The sequence below is a fragment of the Callorhinchus milii genome, unplaced genomic scaffold (genome assembly GCF_018977255.1).
Source record: "Callorhinchus milii isolate IMCB2004 unplaced genomic scaffold, IMCB_Cmil_1.0 Scaffold139, whole genome shotgun sequence".
Taxonomy (NCBI): Eukaryota; Metazoa; Chordata; class Chondrichthyes; order Chimaeriformes; family Callorhinchidae; genus Callorhinchus; species Callorhinchus milii.
The window spans coordinates 78,807-94,739 of record NW_024704880.1 but is presented as its reverse complement, the minus strand read 5'-3'; the positions used below and the strand labels follow the sequence as shown (position 1 = coordinate 94,739).

The following is a 15,933-nucleotide window of genomic DNA, read 5'->3' as shown; positions in this document are numbered from 1 at the left end:
ACACATGCACACTCACAGGCTCGCACACACACACACAGGCTCGCACACACACACAGACACACACAGGCACGCACACCCACGAACACGCATATCCACAGACACACACACCAACACATGCGCACACACACACACACACACACGCGAACACTCGCACACACAGACACACACACACCAACACACGCGCGCACACAGACACACAAACATACACACACTCGCGCGCGCGCGCACACACACACACACACGGCAGGATGAATGGAAAGAAATGCTGTGGTTTAATTGGAAACAGATGGTGAACTCGCCCCAAAGTCGCAAAACCAGACGAGAAAAAGGTTTTGCTGAAAAGACTTCTCTCCGTTCAGTCTCAGAACAAAAAAAAGATTGCAAACCAGCGAGAACCCTTAAACCACTGCCATTTACTCCACGCCCTTCACACGGGGCAGAGTCTCAGAGTGTTTAACAGTGACCCTGAGCCCGTTGTGGGGTGGGGGGGAGCTGGAGGCGACCGTAATAACGGGTCGAATAGAGGGTCTTAAGTTAATGGAACCCATCGAGGGCTGAGGAGATGGGGGGACGGGGTTTAGTGGGGGTGATAGGGAGCCAGTGGAGCCTGGCGAGGGCTGGGGTGATGGGGGGACGGGGTTCTCTTCGACCGTGCCTTCAGCTCCCCTCTCAACTCTCTACCCCCTCCTCGCTCCCTCCCTTCCCTCCCCTCACCCTGACCATTTCCCCCCAATGCCCCGACTCAACTGTCCAGCGCCTTGGGACGTCCTCCCGACGTGCAAGGCGCTCCGTAAATGAAATCTTGTTGTTGTTGCTGTTATTAGTGGGGGTGACAGTGGAGGCTGGCGAGGGCCGGGGTGAAGAGGGTACGGAGGTTCGTGCGTTCAAGCAAACTGTGTTAAAATACACCAAACTGTGGGCTAACTCGGAAGTCAAGTTACTTACCTTTTAAATGAAATGTCTGTTCTCTCTCTCTCTCTCTCTGTCTCTCTCTCTGTCTCGCACTCTCTGTCTCGCACTCTCTGTCTCTCTCTCTCTCTCTCGCTCTCTGTCTCTGTGTGTGTGTGGTTCCCGCTTGTTGCACAAGTGAAGCCTCTGTCCCTTAAACCTCGTAGAGAAAACTTTTCCTCAACAGCCTTTCGGCGTGAGCGGCGGGCGAAGAGTCTCTGCGTCTGGTGTCTGGGGCTCTCTCTGTGTTGTGTGTGGACAGGACGTGCTGTGTTGACGAATGATGGGAAGGGAGGAAGGGGGGGGAGAGAGAGGGAGAAGGAGCGGGAGAGGGGAGGGCAGGCGGGGAGTGGGGGGACGGGGGGGGGGAATAGACAGATGGACGGACGAATAAGGATTAGGGAGGTGGGGAAGAGAGAGAGAGAGAGAGAGACACACACACTCACAGACCCCGAAGGTGGTTTCTACATTCATTGGATAAAACAGTTTGACATCGAGACACAAATTGAGTAAATGGAGAGTTTTAACGCTAATAAACTCTCAGGAGACCTCGACCAACGAGTGAACCAGATTAACTAAAGACCCCCCCCGCCCCCCCCCCCCCCCGAGATGCTACCCCACGTCAAGGGCGCTATCGAGATGCAAGTCATTTCCCCCACTTCTCTTCCCCCGCTCCCCTCCCCTCCTCCTCTCTCTCCCCCCCCCCCCCCACCGTCCCCACACCCCATCGACGCTCTGTCCCGAGTTTCACAGAAATCATAGAATATTCACCCACAAATACACAGTCGATTCACTTTACAGCGTATCCCGTGAAGCGCTTTGAGACGTCTCGACGACGTGATCAGGCGCCGGGTCAAACGCCAGAATTGTTATTATTGTAATCTTACAGCGCAGAAGGAGGCCATTCAGCCCATCCAGCCTGTGCCGGCTCTTTGAAAGAGCTGCCAACTAGTCCCACTGCCCCGTTCTTACCCCAACTAGTCCCCACTCTTACACCATTAGTCCCCACTCCCCCGCTCTTACCCCAACTATTCCCCACTCCCCCATTCTTAGCCCACAACCCTACACATTTTTTTCTTTTCAAGTCCCTATCCAATTCCCTTTAGAAAGTTGTCCTGCCCCCCCCCACCCACCCTTCCTCCCCGCCCTCCACCCCCTCCCCACCCACCCCACCCACACCGCCTCGGAGTCAGGCTCCCCCACTGTTAAGCGCTCTGAGGCGCTACTCTGGTGTGACAGCAGTGCAGCTGTTACGTAAAAGCAAAACAGAGCGACAGGCACAGGGACCTTACCTGAGACAGGAGAGGGAGCGCGGTCCGAGCACATGTCCCGGATACAATCGCACATCCTGGCTGTAATGAAGGGGAGACGGAACAGCTCTTAGTCCTGGGAGCCGCGCATGTGGGAGACTCTGGCGACGCAGCGAGCAACCCCGGGGCTTCCAAACAGTCGGGGGAGCGAAACTGCAACCGAGCACAAACCCACAGCCCAAACCGGCTCAAACCCAGCGACTCAGCAGTTCGCAGCCGCCCTGAGCTGAGCTGAGCTCACACTGCATTCATTCCCCTTTTGTCAGCCTGCGATTGGCGGACTTAACCCCTTTGCGCTTGGCAGCCCGCCGACAATCGATCGCCAGGGCAGGGCGAGATTGCATTCACGCAGCTCCTGTCGTGTTAAGGGCGGCGATCCCGGGGAGCTTCAAATCCCTGGTACTTCCCGACCTGCTTACCCGACCCACTCAACTACCCGCCGCCCCCCCCCGCTCGACCGGCTCCAGCCTCCTGCTTGACCCTCGTGCGGCCACTCTTTCAGCCACTAACCCACTCCCCCGAGACTCTGTCACCCTCTCTCCCTCTATCTCTCCCTCTGCCTTGCCCCCTTTTTCCCTTTCAGGTCGCCACCGATGGTGGAGCTGACATGAGGGACAAGCAGGAGGTCAGAGTTAGTCGAGTGGAGGCAGCGGGAGGTGGTGTGAGGCCGGTCAGAGGTGTCCGGGCCTGAAGGAATTTGTAGATGAGTTTGAGGATCTTGAAATACATCTGTTCTGTGATTGGGAGCCAGTGGGGGCTGGCGAGGGCTGGGGTGATGGGGGTTAGTGTGTGTGATAGGGGGAGCCATTGGAGGCTGGCGAGGGCTGGGTGATGGGGGTACGGGGGTTAGTGTGTGTGATAGGGAGCCAGTGGGGGCTGGCGAGGGGGTGATGGGGGTACGGGGGTTAGTGTGTGTGATAGGGAGCCAGTGGAGGCTGGTGAGGGTCGGGGTGATGGGGGGACGGGGTTTGGTGTGTGTGATAGGGAGCCAGTGGAGGCTGGCGAGGGCTGGGGGTGATGGGGGTACGGGGTTAGTGTGGGTGATAGGGAGCCAGTGGAGCCTGGTGTGATGGTGGGGGGGGACGGGGTTCAGTGTGTGTGATAGGGAGCCAGTGGAGGCTGGCGAGGGCTGGGGGTGATGGGGGTACGGGGGTTAGTGTGGGTGATAGGGAGCCAGTGGAGCCTGGTGTGATGGTGGGGGGGGACGGGGTTCAGTGTGGGTGATAGGGAGCCAGTGGAGCCTGGTGTGATGGTGGGGGGGGACGGGGTTCAGTGTGGGTGATAGGGAGCCAGTGGAGCCTGGTGTGATGGTGGGGGGGGGGGGGGACTGGGTTTAGTGTGGGTGAGAATAGGATACAGGCAGCGGAGTTCTGAATCAGTGAACCAAGATTAGCAACTCCAACAAAGTGTTGGGTGCAAAGGGAAATGTGGCAGAAACACAGCCGAGAGCTCCCAATTAAAATAGAAACAGGAAATCATTGCTTCCTAATAACACCAGAGACTGTATAAAATCAGAGCCCTCGGGAGGAGAAAGGAATTTGTTCACAACTCTCAACATTCCTTCTCGCAACGTACCGTGACTTCGGAAAGGGCTTCCAAACGGCAGCCCGGATCGGAGTCAGAAGATTTGTGGGTTCAAGCCCCCCCCCCCGCCGCAGCGGGATCGATTCCACTCACGTTGTCCCGTTAGCAGGGTGGTCAGCGCTGCCTCTGCTCAGCCCACCCAACCATCCGAGGTCAGGCCTTCAGCCGCTCTGCCCCCACCCTTAGGAACTCCATCCCACACTCCCTCCCCCTCACGGGCTTCAAGGCCCATCTCAAGCCCCCTTCCACCACGCCGCTGGTCACCCTCCACCCCTCCTGATCCCACACACCAGCTCGGGCCCAAGGGAAGGTGGAATAGTCCAGAGGGTGGGGGCAGAGAGGCTCAAGGTCTGAACGCCCCCCCACTGATGGTGATGGGCCGGGTGGGCGACATGAAGCAGACCAGAGCCCGCTGAGCGGAGGGAGCAGGCAGCCTGACATGGAGTTAACAGGTCATATGCCTCGTTAAACATACAATACTTACATTTGACACAGCACCTTATCACATCTTCGAGACGTCTCACAGCGCTTCACAGGATACACCGTAAAGTGTAGTGACCACGTCTTTACGCGAGCACAAAATTACACTGTTCCATTGACACACAGCAAACCGTGATGGTATTTGAAATGCTTTTATTATTTTTTTTTAATAGAACATTCGGGTTAAATATATAAATTGCCGGTAAGTCAGTGCAGGGGAGCTGAGCTGTGCAAAACTACAGTGCAATTAGTGCAAAGAGGTAGGAAGCCTTAACCATTCAAGTCAACATTTTTGACGGTCAAAGGCAATATAAAGTGCTGAATGATTGCGAGTGAGTGAGTGAGTGACTGAGGTGGGACATCCATTGCCAGTTAACGCACGGCACAGTTCTACATTCATCCGCGTGTGCCTTCCTTGTAGAGTAGAACCATTCTTCCAGCAACAGAGCTGCCCAGCAAGCCCACAAGTCTTCAGATGGTCTCCATTTACTACGGCACTCAACGAACGATCAGTTACACAGAACTCAACCTCACGTCTGAAGCACCGAGTATCATTGCGTCTGCCTCCCCGGCTCCGCTTCCATTGGTCTCGCTTGGCACCTCTGCCTCATCGATGCCCTCGATTGGCATCTCCTCTCTGGGAGGACCAACGCCAGTTTCTCTGCCCATGGACTCGTCGTCTACTCCGGTCACCTCCGCCATCTCTTTGGCAGGACCTCCCGTTGTGACCTGAGCCCCAGGCTCCTCTGGCTGCACAGACGAGGCTTTAATCTCCGTCGGTTCTTGAGACGCCTCAACCTCTGGCACCCTCACCTCATCAGGAACCTCTACCACTTCCTCTTGAACCTCAGCCACTGTCACCACCATCTCTGCAGGAACCTCCTCTGTAACCTCCAGCACTCTCCCCTTCGAAACCTCCATTCCCCTCTCTTCCTCAACCACTGCTTCCCTTTCCTCTCCGTCGTCAGTCATCACTGCCCTCTCCTCCTTCAAAGCCCCTACCATGACCTCCACCCCTATCCCTTCCTCCTTCTCCTGAGTAACCTCTGCCCCCTCCTCCTCTTCCTCCTCATCAGTCATCCCCTTGACAGCGCTAGTCAGCACCTCAGCAACCACAGTCACTCTCTCCTCTACGACCACAACTTTGGACATTGTCTGCTCTCTGATGGAGACTATGAGAGGTTTGGCTGTGCCAACGTCTGCCTCCATCTCCACTGCAGCCTCGTTCAATCTCTCCTGGGCCATCCCCACCTCAGCAGTGACAGTTCCCTGCGTGGTGGTGGCTTCGTCGGCTCGGGTTGAGATCTTCTGAATCCCGTCGGGATCATCCACCCGGGACGTTTCCGGTCTCTCATCTTCCGCGGCATCGATCACAATCAGCAGGAGGCTCTGCCCTTCCTCTCCAGCTAAATCTGCCACCGGTTTTATCGCCTCGTCGACCGCTGGTTTCTCCTCGGGTTGAACGATCACGGTGTCTCCGAGCTCACCCAGTCTCTGCTCTGCTGTGACCAGTCTCGCTTGGCCCACATCTACCAGAACCACGTCGGGCAGAAGGTTCCCCTCGGTGACTGACTCCACGCTCTCTACCGGCTTCTCCTCCGCTCCGACCTCCTCCATTCAAAAAAAAAAATAATAAGTCGGTCACTTCAATCCACGACCGTTTGTGGGGACGTCGCCGGGCGCAATTGGCTGCCGTTTTTCGCCCACAAAACACAGTCACTACACTTTAGTGTGTCCTGGGAAGCGCTTCAAAGATGCGATACGGCGCTGTATAAAATGCAACGATTATTATCACTTACCATCAACATCGCCTCCCGTTCTTGAGGCGAGTCAACCACCCTCGCTGGAACCATGCCCTCGATAGCAGAGCTCGGCTCAGGATGGGCTGTCGGGTACCTGCCTAAGGCTTTTAAGGAGAAATAAGACTTATTAAAGAGAATAATAATAATACTTCCATTTGATATCACGTCTTCGAGACGCCTCAAATCGCTTCACAGGATAGACTGAAGTGTAGTGACTGTTTTTTTAGGGTGAAACGCAGCAGCCAATTGCACACAAGAGATGTCCCCACAAACAGTCGTGGATTGAAGTGACCGATTTATTATTACTTTTTTGAAGGGATTATTACCCTCAGAAGGCAATCCGCCATTTGACAGTGTGTGTTTGCTCGGGTGTGAAACCTGACCCGCCCGGGAATCAAACCCGGATCCTCTCGCTTGCGAAGCGAGAGCTTTAACTACTGGAGCTATAGGTTTCTGTTGGTGCCCAGAGTGGCTCAGACGCTGTCACCACTTGCCTGCGGCCTCGGCAGCTGTGAGACAGAGTTCCACCTCGCCCAGAACTCTCCGGAACTCTGACTGACTGACGCACGCGTTGAACCAGCGGCTCACATCGACGTATCGTTCTCTCAACGAAGGCTCGAGCACCTAGAGAGGGGAAACACAGCACTTACATTCCGGCAACAGCACGTGACAGTTACACTGTCTTTCACAGTGTCAGGAGGGCGTCCAGAGGCGCTGAACAGTCAGGGGTTTGGACCTGAGCTGAGGAGGGGATGGAGGGCGGTGGGGGGGGCGAGGAGAAGGAGGGTGACCAAAGGCACGGTTGGTCGAAAAGGAGGGTCATCAGACGAGCCTTGAAGGAGGTGAGGCGGTGGGACTGTGGGATGGAGCTCCAGAGGGTGGGGGTAGGGGGGGGGGGCGGAGAGGCTTATGGTGGGGTGGGCAGAGCGGGGGAACGGGTAGCATGCTGAACAGAGCCCGCTGAGCGGTCAGGTGAACCTGGGGTTAGCAGGTCACAGAGGTAGGGAGGGAGGAGCGAGGCTGTGGAGGGGCGTCGAAGGTGAGGTGGAGGGTTTTGAACGCTAACCTGAGGGATGGGGAGCCGGGCGAGAGTGGGGGTTAATTGCTATGCGTCAAATGACCACACTGAATTTTCGAACCCACCCCCCCCACCCCCTTTCCTCCCTCAACAGACTCCAGGTTTAAATGTAGGGCAGAGCTCTGGCTGAGCCCAGTACAGTGTCACTTGGCAGGTCAGAGCCATCTCCCACGTTACTGTCCGCACTCTTGGCACCAGATCAGCACAAGAACCGAGCTGGTAATTAGACAGTGCAGTTGGCCAGAGAGAGAGAGAGAGAGAGAGAGAGAGAGAGAGAGAGAGATCAATCGCTAGTCAATTCTTACATCCCAGGCCACCGGCTAATTTGGAACTAAATTCAGACACGTACACAGTCACTACACTTCACAGGATAACCTGTCGAAGCGCTTTGAGACATCTTGATGACGTCTTGATGATAAGGCACTGTATCAAATGCAAGGATTATTATTATTATGACCAAATTATTATTTATTTATCGAAGGGATTATTACCCTCCCCCGGATCCGCCAACACTAGTTCCTACTCACTCCTGCTGCGTGTGTAAGGTTTCGCCCAACCTGACCCACCCGGGAATCGAACCCAGATCCCTCGCTCGCACGCTAAGGCGAGGGCTCTAACTGCTGAGCTCCGGTGAATTGTCCTAATCGGTGCAGATAATCAGCCGTCTGCCATACACCTGAAAGGATGTGGTTACCACACAGGTGGTGTGAAAAGCCGCCACGAGTGTTACTCACCAGCTTAAAGAGTTCCAGCACCGCGCACACCAGTGTGATATCAGCGAGAGTGAGCTGCTCCCCCAGCAGGTAAGGTCTGCTCCGGAGATGGCCATTTAATAAAGACAGCACCTTCTGTACATCTTCTCTGGCGTGCATCCTCACCTGTGGATGTTCACAATACAGTATTGTACGGTCACTATTATTTAATAAGTAGAATTATCCCTGCCGTTCATACAGCGCCTCATCACGTCCCCGAGACGTCTCACAGCGCTTCACAGGATAACACCGTAAAGTGTGGTGACTGGATATGTTGTGGGCAGAACAGCGCCAGGTTTATAATCAGCGTCGCCTTATATTAAGGTCGAGTAAGGAAACTTTCCAGGGTTTTCGAACCCGGGTTCTGTCAGAAAATGAAACCTTAAGCAAGTTCCGTTACTCCACACGCCTGTTTACCAAGACACAAAACCTCTTTGTTAGTTGATTAGCGGATTCCTTTCCAGGGGTAATAATCCCCCCAAAATAATAAAATAATTACTAATACTAATAATATGGTCACTCAATCCACGACTGTTTGTGGGACGCTGCTGTGGGCAATTGGCTGCCACGTTTCGCCCCACAAAAGTCATTCCACTTTACAGTATATTCCATGAGGGGCTTTGCCATATCTCTATCAAATGCAAGTATTATCCTTATTAAAAATATTAATCTGAAATCAACATCCATTTCAGGGACTGACTGATGTCCGGGATTGTGACTTGCACCAGAAAAAGGGCTGCGTTTCCTCTGACGCAGCAAAGAGGGCTGAGGTTTCAACAGTAATTGGAGTCCAGCCAACTGGGGATACTTGAATGGAATTTGTAAGAGGACTGAACTGGGTTCCCAGAGACAGCAGAGCAGGGCTGCAATCAGCAGCTCACATCCCAACCACGTACAATGCGTACGGCTGTCAAGACTTTGGGACAAGCAGCACGTTTGCCGAGTGCTGACTGATCAAAATCTTCAGGAGGAGCGAGGTCGAACCAGCACACTTTCTATAGAGACTCACACACTCCCAATCCCCGTAGGCACCATCAGGAAATGGGGGGAGGAGAGAGAGAAAGAGGGGAAAAACGGCAGCACGGGCTCAGTCATTGCTCTTTAGCTACACAATGCTTTTTGCAAAGTCTTTTTTGGCCCAGCCAAGCGTCTGACACGCGCGGAAACCCGTCACCGTTGCTCAAAGAGTCTCCGAATCTCGACCGAGAATTTACTGCATCCCACCTACACATGGAAATTCCCACGTGTTGGAATTTAATGCGCTCTCGCTCTCGCTTCCTGGAGGAATGCATCCTGTTTACCTAATTCCGGAGAGTATTAGGCGCAGGTTGGCGAGAACCAAGGCTTTGGGGGAGCCCAGAGTGTGCGTTGGGGGGTCTAACCAGCTAAAACCAATCAGTTTATTATTCATTATTCATCTTTATAGGGATTATTACCCCAGAAATCTGGCTCAATTACTGATTACGGGGTAAACAGAGGTGTGGGCACGTGGAGTAAGGAAACTTGCTAAGGTTTGGCCCTGACCTGACCAGCCGGGAACCAAGCACCCCCCCACTGCGTCCCCACCCCAAGCTCGGGTGAGGTTTCTCGGACACAGGACTCACCGACTGGCTGGTCTGCCGCAGTCCCAGGGACGCCAGGACCCAAGTGGCGGCTGGAGAGACCAGCTCGCTCTCCGTGAAGTTGACCCACTGCTGAACGAGGGCCGATTGCTGGCCGGAGGAGCCACGCAGGACATCGCTGCTGACTAGAAGAGAACACCGTGGATTCAACAACAACACGGCAATACAAATGACACTTACGCAGCATCTTTCACGTCAGGAGGACGTCCCAAGGCGCTGGACAGTCAGGGACATGGAGTGAGTCGCGCACATAAAATACTGAAGACAACAGAATGGGTAAGAGCCAAGATCAGCGTCCTCTACAGCTCTTTGCACGTGGCTCAAGAACATTACCCCCGCCCGGTCCAACCAATTGTCTAACCCACACAACCTACCGTCCACGCCCCCATCTCACCCTGTGTCCGGCTTCAGGGTCAAACTGGTCACTTGGTCAACTGTCGGGTTACGCTCCAACCTGTGTCCAGCACAGAATTACTGGGCGGCTTAAACCAACCACATTGCTGTCTGCACTTTTGGCGCCAGAACGATACAAGTCACCGTCCTGGTAATTAGAAAGTGCAACCGGGAGCAGATAGAGCCCCGAGGAGTCCGATTATTGTTTGGTCACTTGGGTCCACGGCTGTGTGTGTGGGGACGCTGCTGTGCGCAATTGGTCACCGGAGTTTGCCCACAAATATACAGTTGATTCACTTTACAGTAATGTTCTGGAGTCTGGCGAGGACTCGTGGCGGGTGGGGACACAGATGAGGGGCGTTACTGTGTTAATATCGAATAATAATGCTTGGGTTTGATGTAGCTCCTGATCACGTCCTCGAGATGTCTCAAAGCGCTTCCTGGGATACGCTGTAAAGTGAATCGACCGAACACGGGTAGGCGAGCGCTCTAGCCATGACACTACAGTTCTTCCCAACACACAGCAGATACCCAGCACCGACCCCCACATCCGCAAGCCAGAGAGAGGGAGGGGGGTGGGGGCAAAATTACCCCAAATCACTCAGATAAACAACTCTTTAGGAGGTATGCTGGTCCCCACCCAAATATAAACAAACAGATCTGACACAGAGGCGATTTCACACAACACACGGGAAGCAGAGCGAGTGGGCGGGCGGGGAAAAGCTCTCAGGGACAGGCACAAAACATTAAACACAGGACATCCTCATCACACAGAGGCTTCCTCCGCGCAGACAGGCAGGCCAGCCCATACCCCACCCTAGCAGACAGCGCTTGGGGAATATTTGCTCTCCCCCCCACCTACCACCAACCACCCCACCTTCAGCCACTTGGGACTTCCTCCATTTCCTGCTATTCTTTCCCAAAGACAATGCACAAACCACCAGCTTCAACTCCCACCCCCCCCCCACCCCTCTTTCACTCTCTCTCTCTCTATATATATATATATACACACACACACCAGCATTGCCAAAAATAGGCTTGTTAACCCTTGAATACTGCTTCACAACCTGTCGCATATTCAAGGGTTAACAAGCTCATTTTTGGGAATAATAATAATCCTTGCATTTGATATAGCGCTTTTCACGTCGGGAGGACGTCCCAAAGCGCTTCACAGAACACACTGTAAAGTGAATTGACTGTATATTTGTGGGCGAACGCGGCAGCCAATGGCGCACAGCAATGTCCCACAAACAGTCGTAGATTGAAAATGACCAATTTATTATTGTTTTTGGTTTTGGAGGATTATTATTAGGCTCTGTGTGGAGTAAGGAAACTTGCCCAAGGTTTCGCCCTCTGCCTGGAATTGAACTCAGGTCTCTTGATTGCAAAGCGAGTGCTCTAACCACTGAGCTACAGAACTCAACCACCAGCTGGTAGACGATCGCTTTTCCGGGTGTAAAAAACATTGGTCACGCAAATCACGACTGTTTGTAGGGCACCGCTGTACTTAATTGGCTGCTAGGTTTCAACAACAGCACACATTTACACAGCACCCTCCACTCAGGATAGCGTCTCAGAGCTTTGCGACATCTCGAAGACGTGATAAGCCGCTATAATCAAATGCAAGGATTATTATTATTATTATTTTGTAAGCTACTGTACTGCCAAAAAATGTCAGCGCACATCTCAATTCACGCAGAGGTTCAGTGCAGTGAGACAAACTGCAAGCAGATGGCAGCACAGAACGCATTTAAGAGGAAGCTAGATATAATAATAGTATTTGATACAGCGCATTGTTGGGACGTCTCAAAAGCGCTTCACAGGATGTACTGTAGAGCGTAGTGACTGTATGTTTTGTGGGCCAAACACAGCAGCCAATTGCGCACAGCAGCGTCCCCACAAACAGTCGTGGATTGAGTGACCAAATTTTTTTTTTGAAGGGATTATTATTGGAAATTGGGTTGGAAAGCAACCCACCAATCAACTGACAAGTGGATTTCTACTGACTGCTGGTAAACAGGCATGCGTGCGGAGTAAGCAAACTTGCCTAAGGTTTTGCCCTGACCTGTCCCGCCCGGGATCGAACCCATGTCCTCTGGCTTGCGAGGCCAGAGTGCTAACCACCACACGACGGGACTCAAAACGCAAGGGACTCTTACCAGAAAGTCACTCACCATAAAAAGCAGCTGCGTTGCTCCCAGACACGTAGAAGCCTCCATCGCCCACCAACACAGGGACCTGCCGGGAACGAGAGACCTTGTGCATTAGACTAGCTGCGGAGTGCACACCTGGTGAGATCACCTGCGTCAGGTAGGGAACGGCTTAAACAACCGGAGAGAAGACACTGAATACAACAGCACAAAGAGGAACGTTAGGAGGGGCAGCACAAAGCCTTTCTCACAGTGAAGCCTGGCGAGGACTGGTGTGATGGGGGGGGGGGGGGCGTTCAAGATCACGTTCCCTCAGCCCATAAAATAAACCCAGCTCACCTGTCCCAGTGGGAATATTGATGGAAAGTGTTCAGTCGCTTCGCCAGTCTCCGGGTGAAACTCCGGTGCTCCGGACACCAGTTTCAATGGAAAATTGCTGTACTGAGCAGCAATCAGAACCAGGTAAGCTCTCCACGAGCTGGGGCAGGTGTACAGGGTCTGTAAGAGCACAAAGAGGAACGTGAGGAGGGGCAACGCACAGGCCTTGGAGGAGGCAAGGCGAAGTGACTGTGGGATGGAGTTCCAAAGGGTGGGGAGCAGTGAGGCTGAAGGAGGGGGTGTAGAGCAGGTCACATAAGGTAGGGAGGAGCAAGGCTGTGGAGATGTTGAGTTTAAGTCCCACAATGAGGACTTCAAGTTCATTGACTATAATATTAATAATAATCCTCGCATTTGATATAGCGCTTTTCACGTCGGGAGGACGTCCCAAAGCGCTTCACAGAACACACTGTAAAGTGAATTGACTGTATTTGTGGGCGAACGCGGCAGCCAATTGCGCACAGCAATGTCCCACAAACAGTCGTGGATTGAAAATGACCAATTTATTATTGTTTTGGGTTTTGGAGGATTATTATTAGGCTCTGTGTGGAGTAAGGAAACTTGCCCGAGGTTTCACCCTCTGCCTGGAATTGAACCCAGGTGTCTCACTTGTAAAGCGAGTGCTCTAACCACTGAGCTACAGGACAGGCTGATGGTCTGTATAGTGAGACCATCAGCCTCCTGTGTACCCCTGTGGGGACTGTCAAAAATATACAGTCACTACACTTTAACAGTACACCCTGTTAAGCGCTTTGAGACGTCTTGAAGCACGTGATAAGGCGCTGCATCAAATGCAAGGATTATTATTATGATTATTATTGTGGTGCCAACCTTCAGACGAGACACCAAAACCCAAGGTCCTGTCTATTACCTCGTTCAAGATCCCACAACGCAATTGAGGGGTGGGGGGAGGGTAGGGGGAGGGGGTGGGAGATAAAATTGTGGCCAACAATCCTAATTAAGTCAGTCTCCTGACTGGTTTGTGGGGCACAGCTCCGCATAAATTGGCTGCAGCCTTCACCTCTCGACACAAGTGGAGTCCTGAGGCTCAGTGGTTAGATCACTCGCTTTGCAAGTGAGAGACCTGAGTTCAATTCCAGGCAGAGGGTGAAACCTTGGGCAAGTTTCCTTACTCCACACAGAGCCTAATAATAATCCTCCAAAACCAAAAACAATAATAAATTGGTCATTTTCAATCCACGACTGTTTGTGGGACATTGCTGTGCGCAATTGGCTGCCGCGTTCGCCCACAAATATACAGTCAATTCACTTTACAATGTGTTCTGTGAAGCGCTTTGGGACGTCCTCCCGACGTGAACAGCGCTATATCAAATGCGACGATTATAATTTTTAAGTCACTACACGTCACAGGGGAAACTGCGGTGGGGGTCCGGCAGAAATTCCAACGACATGAGAAGGTACGACTGGAACAGACACGTTCAACCCAATCCCTCCCTCCCCGCGACCCCCCACCCTCACCCCCCACCCCCAACTCTCACCCCCCACCCCGCACTCTCACCCCCCACCCCCAACTCTTTCTCTTTCACCCCCACCAACCAATGGAACACCTCCCAAACTCCTTTATGCCTTTTAACCCCGACACCCACCCCACCCCCTCCCCACCCCCATCATCCTCTCTCCACCTCCCACACCCTTCTACTCCCCCGACATGAGCCCCCACCCCACCCCCGAAGACACGATAAGGTTCTGGATCAAATACAGGGATTATTATATTATTATTATACACTCTCCCCTCATCAACCTCAACACCCACTGCCTCCTCCCCAATCAACCCATTCTCCCCCACCCCCACCTTAAAAAGTCCCACATCCTCAACTCAACCCTCTTCCCCCTCCGCTACTCCCCCTTCCCCCACCACAAGCCCCCTCCCCCCCCACCTCAAACCCCCTCCCCCACCTCAAGCCCTCCCCACCCCCCTACATCTCCTCTACCATCTCTACCCCTCAACCCCTCCCCCCTACACCTCCTCTACCCCCCTCCTCCCCAATCTCTACCCCCTCAACCCCTCGCCCCTACACCTCCTCTACCCCCCTCCTCCCCAATCTCTACCCCCTCAACCCCTACACCTCCTCTACCCCCCTCCTCCCCTCCACCACCTCAACCCCCTCCTCCCCCATCTCTACCCCCTCAACCCCTCCCCCCTACACCTCCTCTACCCCCTCAACCCCTCCCCCCTACACCTCCTCTACCCCCTCCTCCCCTCCCCATCTCTACCCCCTCAACCCCCCTACACCTCCTCAACCCCCCTCCCCCATCTCTTCCCCCCTCCCCCATCTCTACCCCCCCCCTCCCCCATCTCTACCCCCCTCCCTACACCCCTCCCCCACCTCTACACCCCTATTATTGACGAGAAGCTGTTGGACCCCCTCTTACTCCCCTCTCCCCCCAAAGTCCCCGCTCAACGCGACCGAGGCTTCGGTGAAGGCGAAGGCACCGACCAGGCCCCGTCCCTCCCTCCCTCCCTCCCTCCCGCACACACACACACACACACAAACCACACAAAATAACGGCTGCAAAGTGTACCGGAGACGGTCGTCAACCGCTATAGGCGGCCCCGGGGCTTCCCGCTCGCACGGATGGCGAGGATGGACGCGGATTGCGTGGGCGGCCTCAGCGACCGGCGGATACTTACCGCCCCCGCCATTTGCAGTCCGCCCGGCGCCTCGCCTCGCCGCACTGCCGCAAAGGAGACGGTCCCGGAGCCGCGCTTTACGACAGGCGCCTGCTAGCACGGCCACGGTTTACGATAGAAGGACATGTCGCAAACTCAGCCCCTGTTATAGGCGACATGTCCCCTCCCAGTTGGTTGATAGGACTCAATTGGAATTAATTGGTCTGATTGCACCTGGTGGGGGGGAAGGGGGAAGTGGAGGGGGGAAATGGGGGAAACTCAACTTGATTCACAGCTCAAATGGTCAAATCTTTCTTCATCATCATCTTAAACTATAATAATAATAATCCTCGCATTTGATATAGCGCTTTTCACGTCTTCTCGACGTCCCAAAGCGCTTCGCAGAACACACTGTAAAGTGAAGTGACTGTATATATTTGTGGGCGAACGCGGCGGCCCAATTGCGCACAGCAATGTCCCACAAACAGTCGTAGATTGAAAATGACCAATTTTTATTATTGTTTTTGGTTTTGGAGGGATTATTATTAGGCTCTGTGTGGAGTAAGGAAACTTGCCCAAGGTTTCGCCCTCTGCCTGGAATTGAACTCTGGTCTCTCACTTGCAAAGCGAGTGCTCTAACCACTGAGCCTCAGGACTCCACAAAGGAAGGGAGAGGAGGGGCGAAATGGGTGAAACTCAACTTGATTCACAGCTCAAAGGGTCAACCCATTATCTTTCTTCATCGTCACCTTAAATTATATGGACAAGCAGAGAAGAAAGGGGCAAAAGGAAGGCGAAAGGAAA

The 15,933-nt window shown here is 53.6% G+C and overlaps 1 protein-coding gene across 3 annotated transcripts; it reads right to left on the bottom strand.

The window, feature by feature from the left end:
• Positions 1 to 4,505: 4,505 nt before the first annotated feature.
• On the bottom strand, positions 4,506 to 15,195 carry eef1g (eukaryotic translation elongation factor 1 gamma). Of its 3 annotated transcripts, XM_007911800.2 has the most exons (8): positions 15,151 to 15,195; positions 12,459 to 12,617; positions 12,144 to 12,207; positions 9,559 to 9,701; positions 7,937 to 8,080; positions 6,619 to 6,748; positions 6,122 to 6,228; positions 4,506 to 5,933 (listed from the first exon to the last, which is right to left on the bottom strand). In XM_007911800.2, the coding sequence occupies exons 1-8, from the start codon at positions 15,160 to 15,162 to the stop codon at positions 4,836 to 4,838; spliced, it is 1,857 nt and encodes a 618-aa protein (XP_007909991.1). In that variant the 5' UTR covers positions 15,163 to 15,195; the 3' UTR covers positions 4,506 to 4,835. The 3 variants fall into 3 exon arrangements, with proteins under 3 accessions (XP_007909991.1, XP_042201820.1, XP_007909992.2); XM_042345886.1 differs by lacking the exon at positions 15,151 to 15,195 and having other exon boundaries at positions 12,459 to 12,836; XM_007911801.2 differs by lacking the exon at positions 15,151 to 15,195 and having other exon boundaries at positions 4,506 to 5,930; positions 12,459 to 12,836.
• Between the last annotated feature and the right edge of the window lie 738 nt (positions 15,196 to 15,933).

What these genes read in the sequence shown, in the direction of transcription:
- eef1g (XM_042345886.1), bottom strand. Translation starts at nt 12,821, where the DNA reads ATGAACTTGAAGTCCTCATTGTGGGACTTAAACTCAACATCTCCACAG. An exon ending in CAACGCAGCTGCTTTTTATG is followed by an intron (nt 9,702 to 12,143) that starts GTGAGTGACTTT and finishes GTTCTCTTCTAG; the next exon opens with TCAGCAGCGATGTCCTGCGT. An exon ending in CACAGCTGCCGAGGCCGCAG is followed by an intron (nt 6,229 to 6,618) that starts GCAAGTGGTGAC and finishes TCTCCTTAAAAG; the next exon opens with CCTTAGGCAGGTACCCGACA.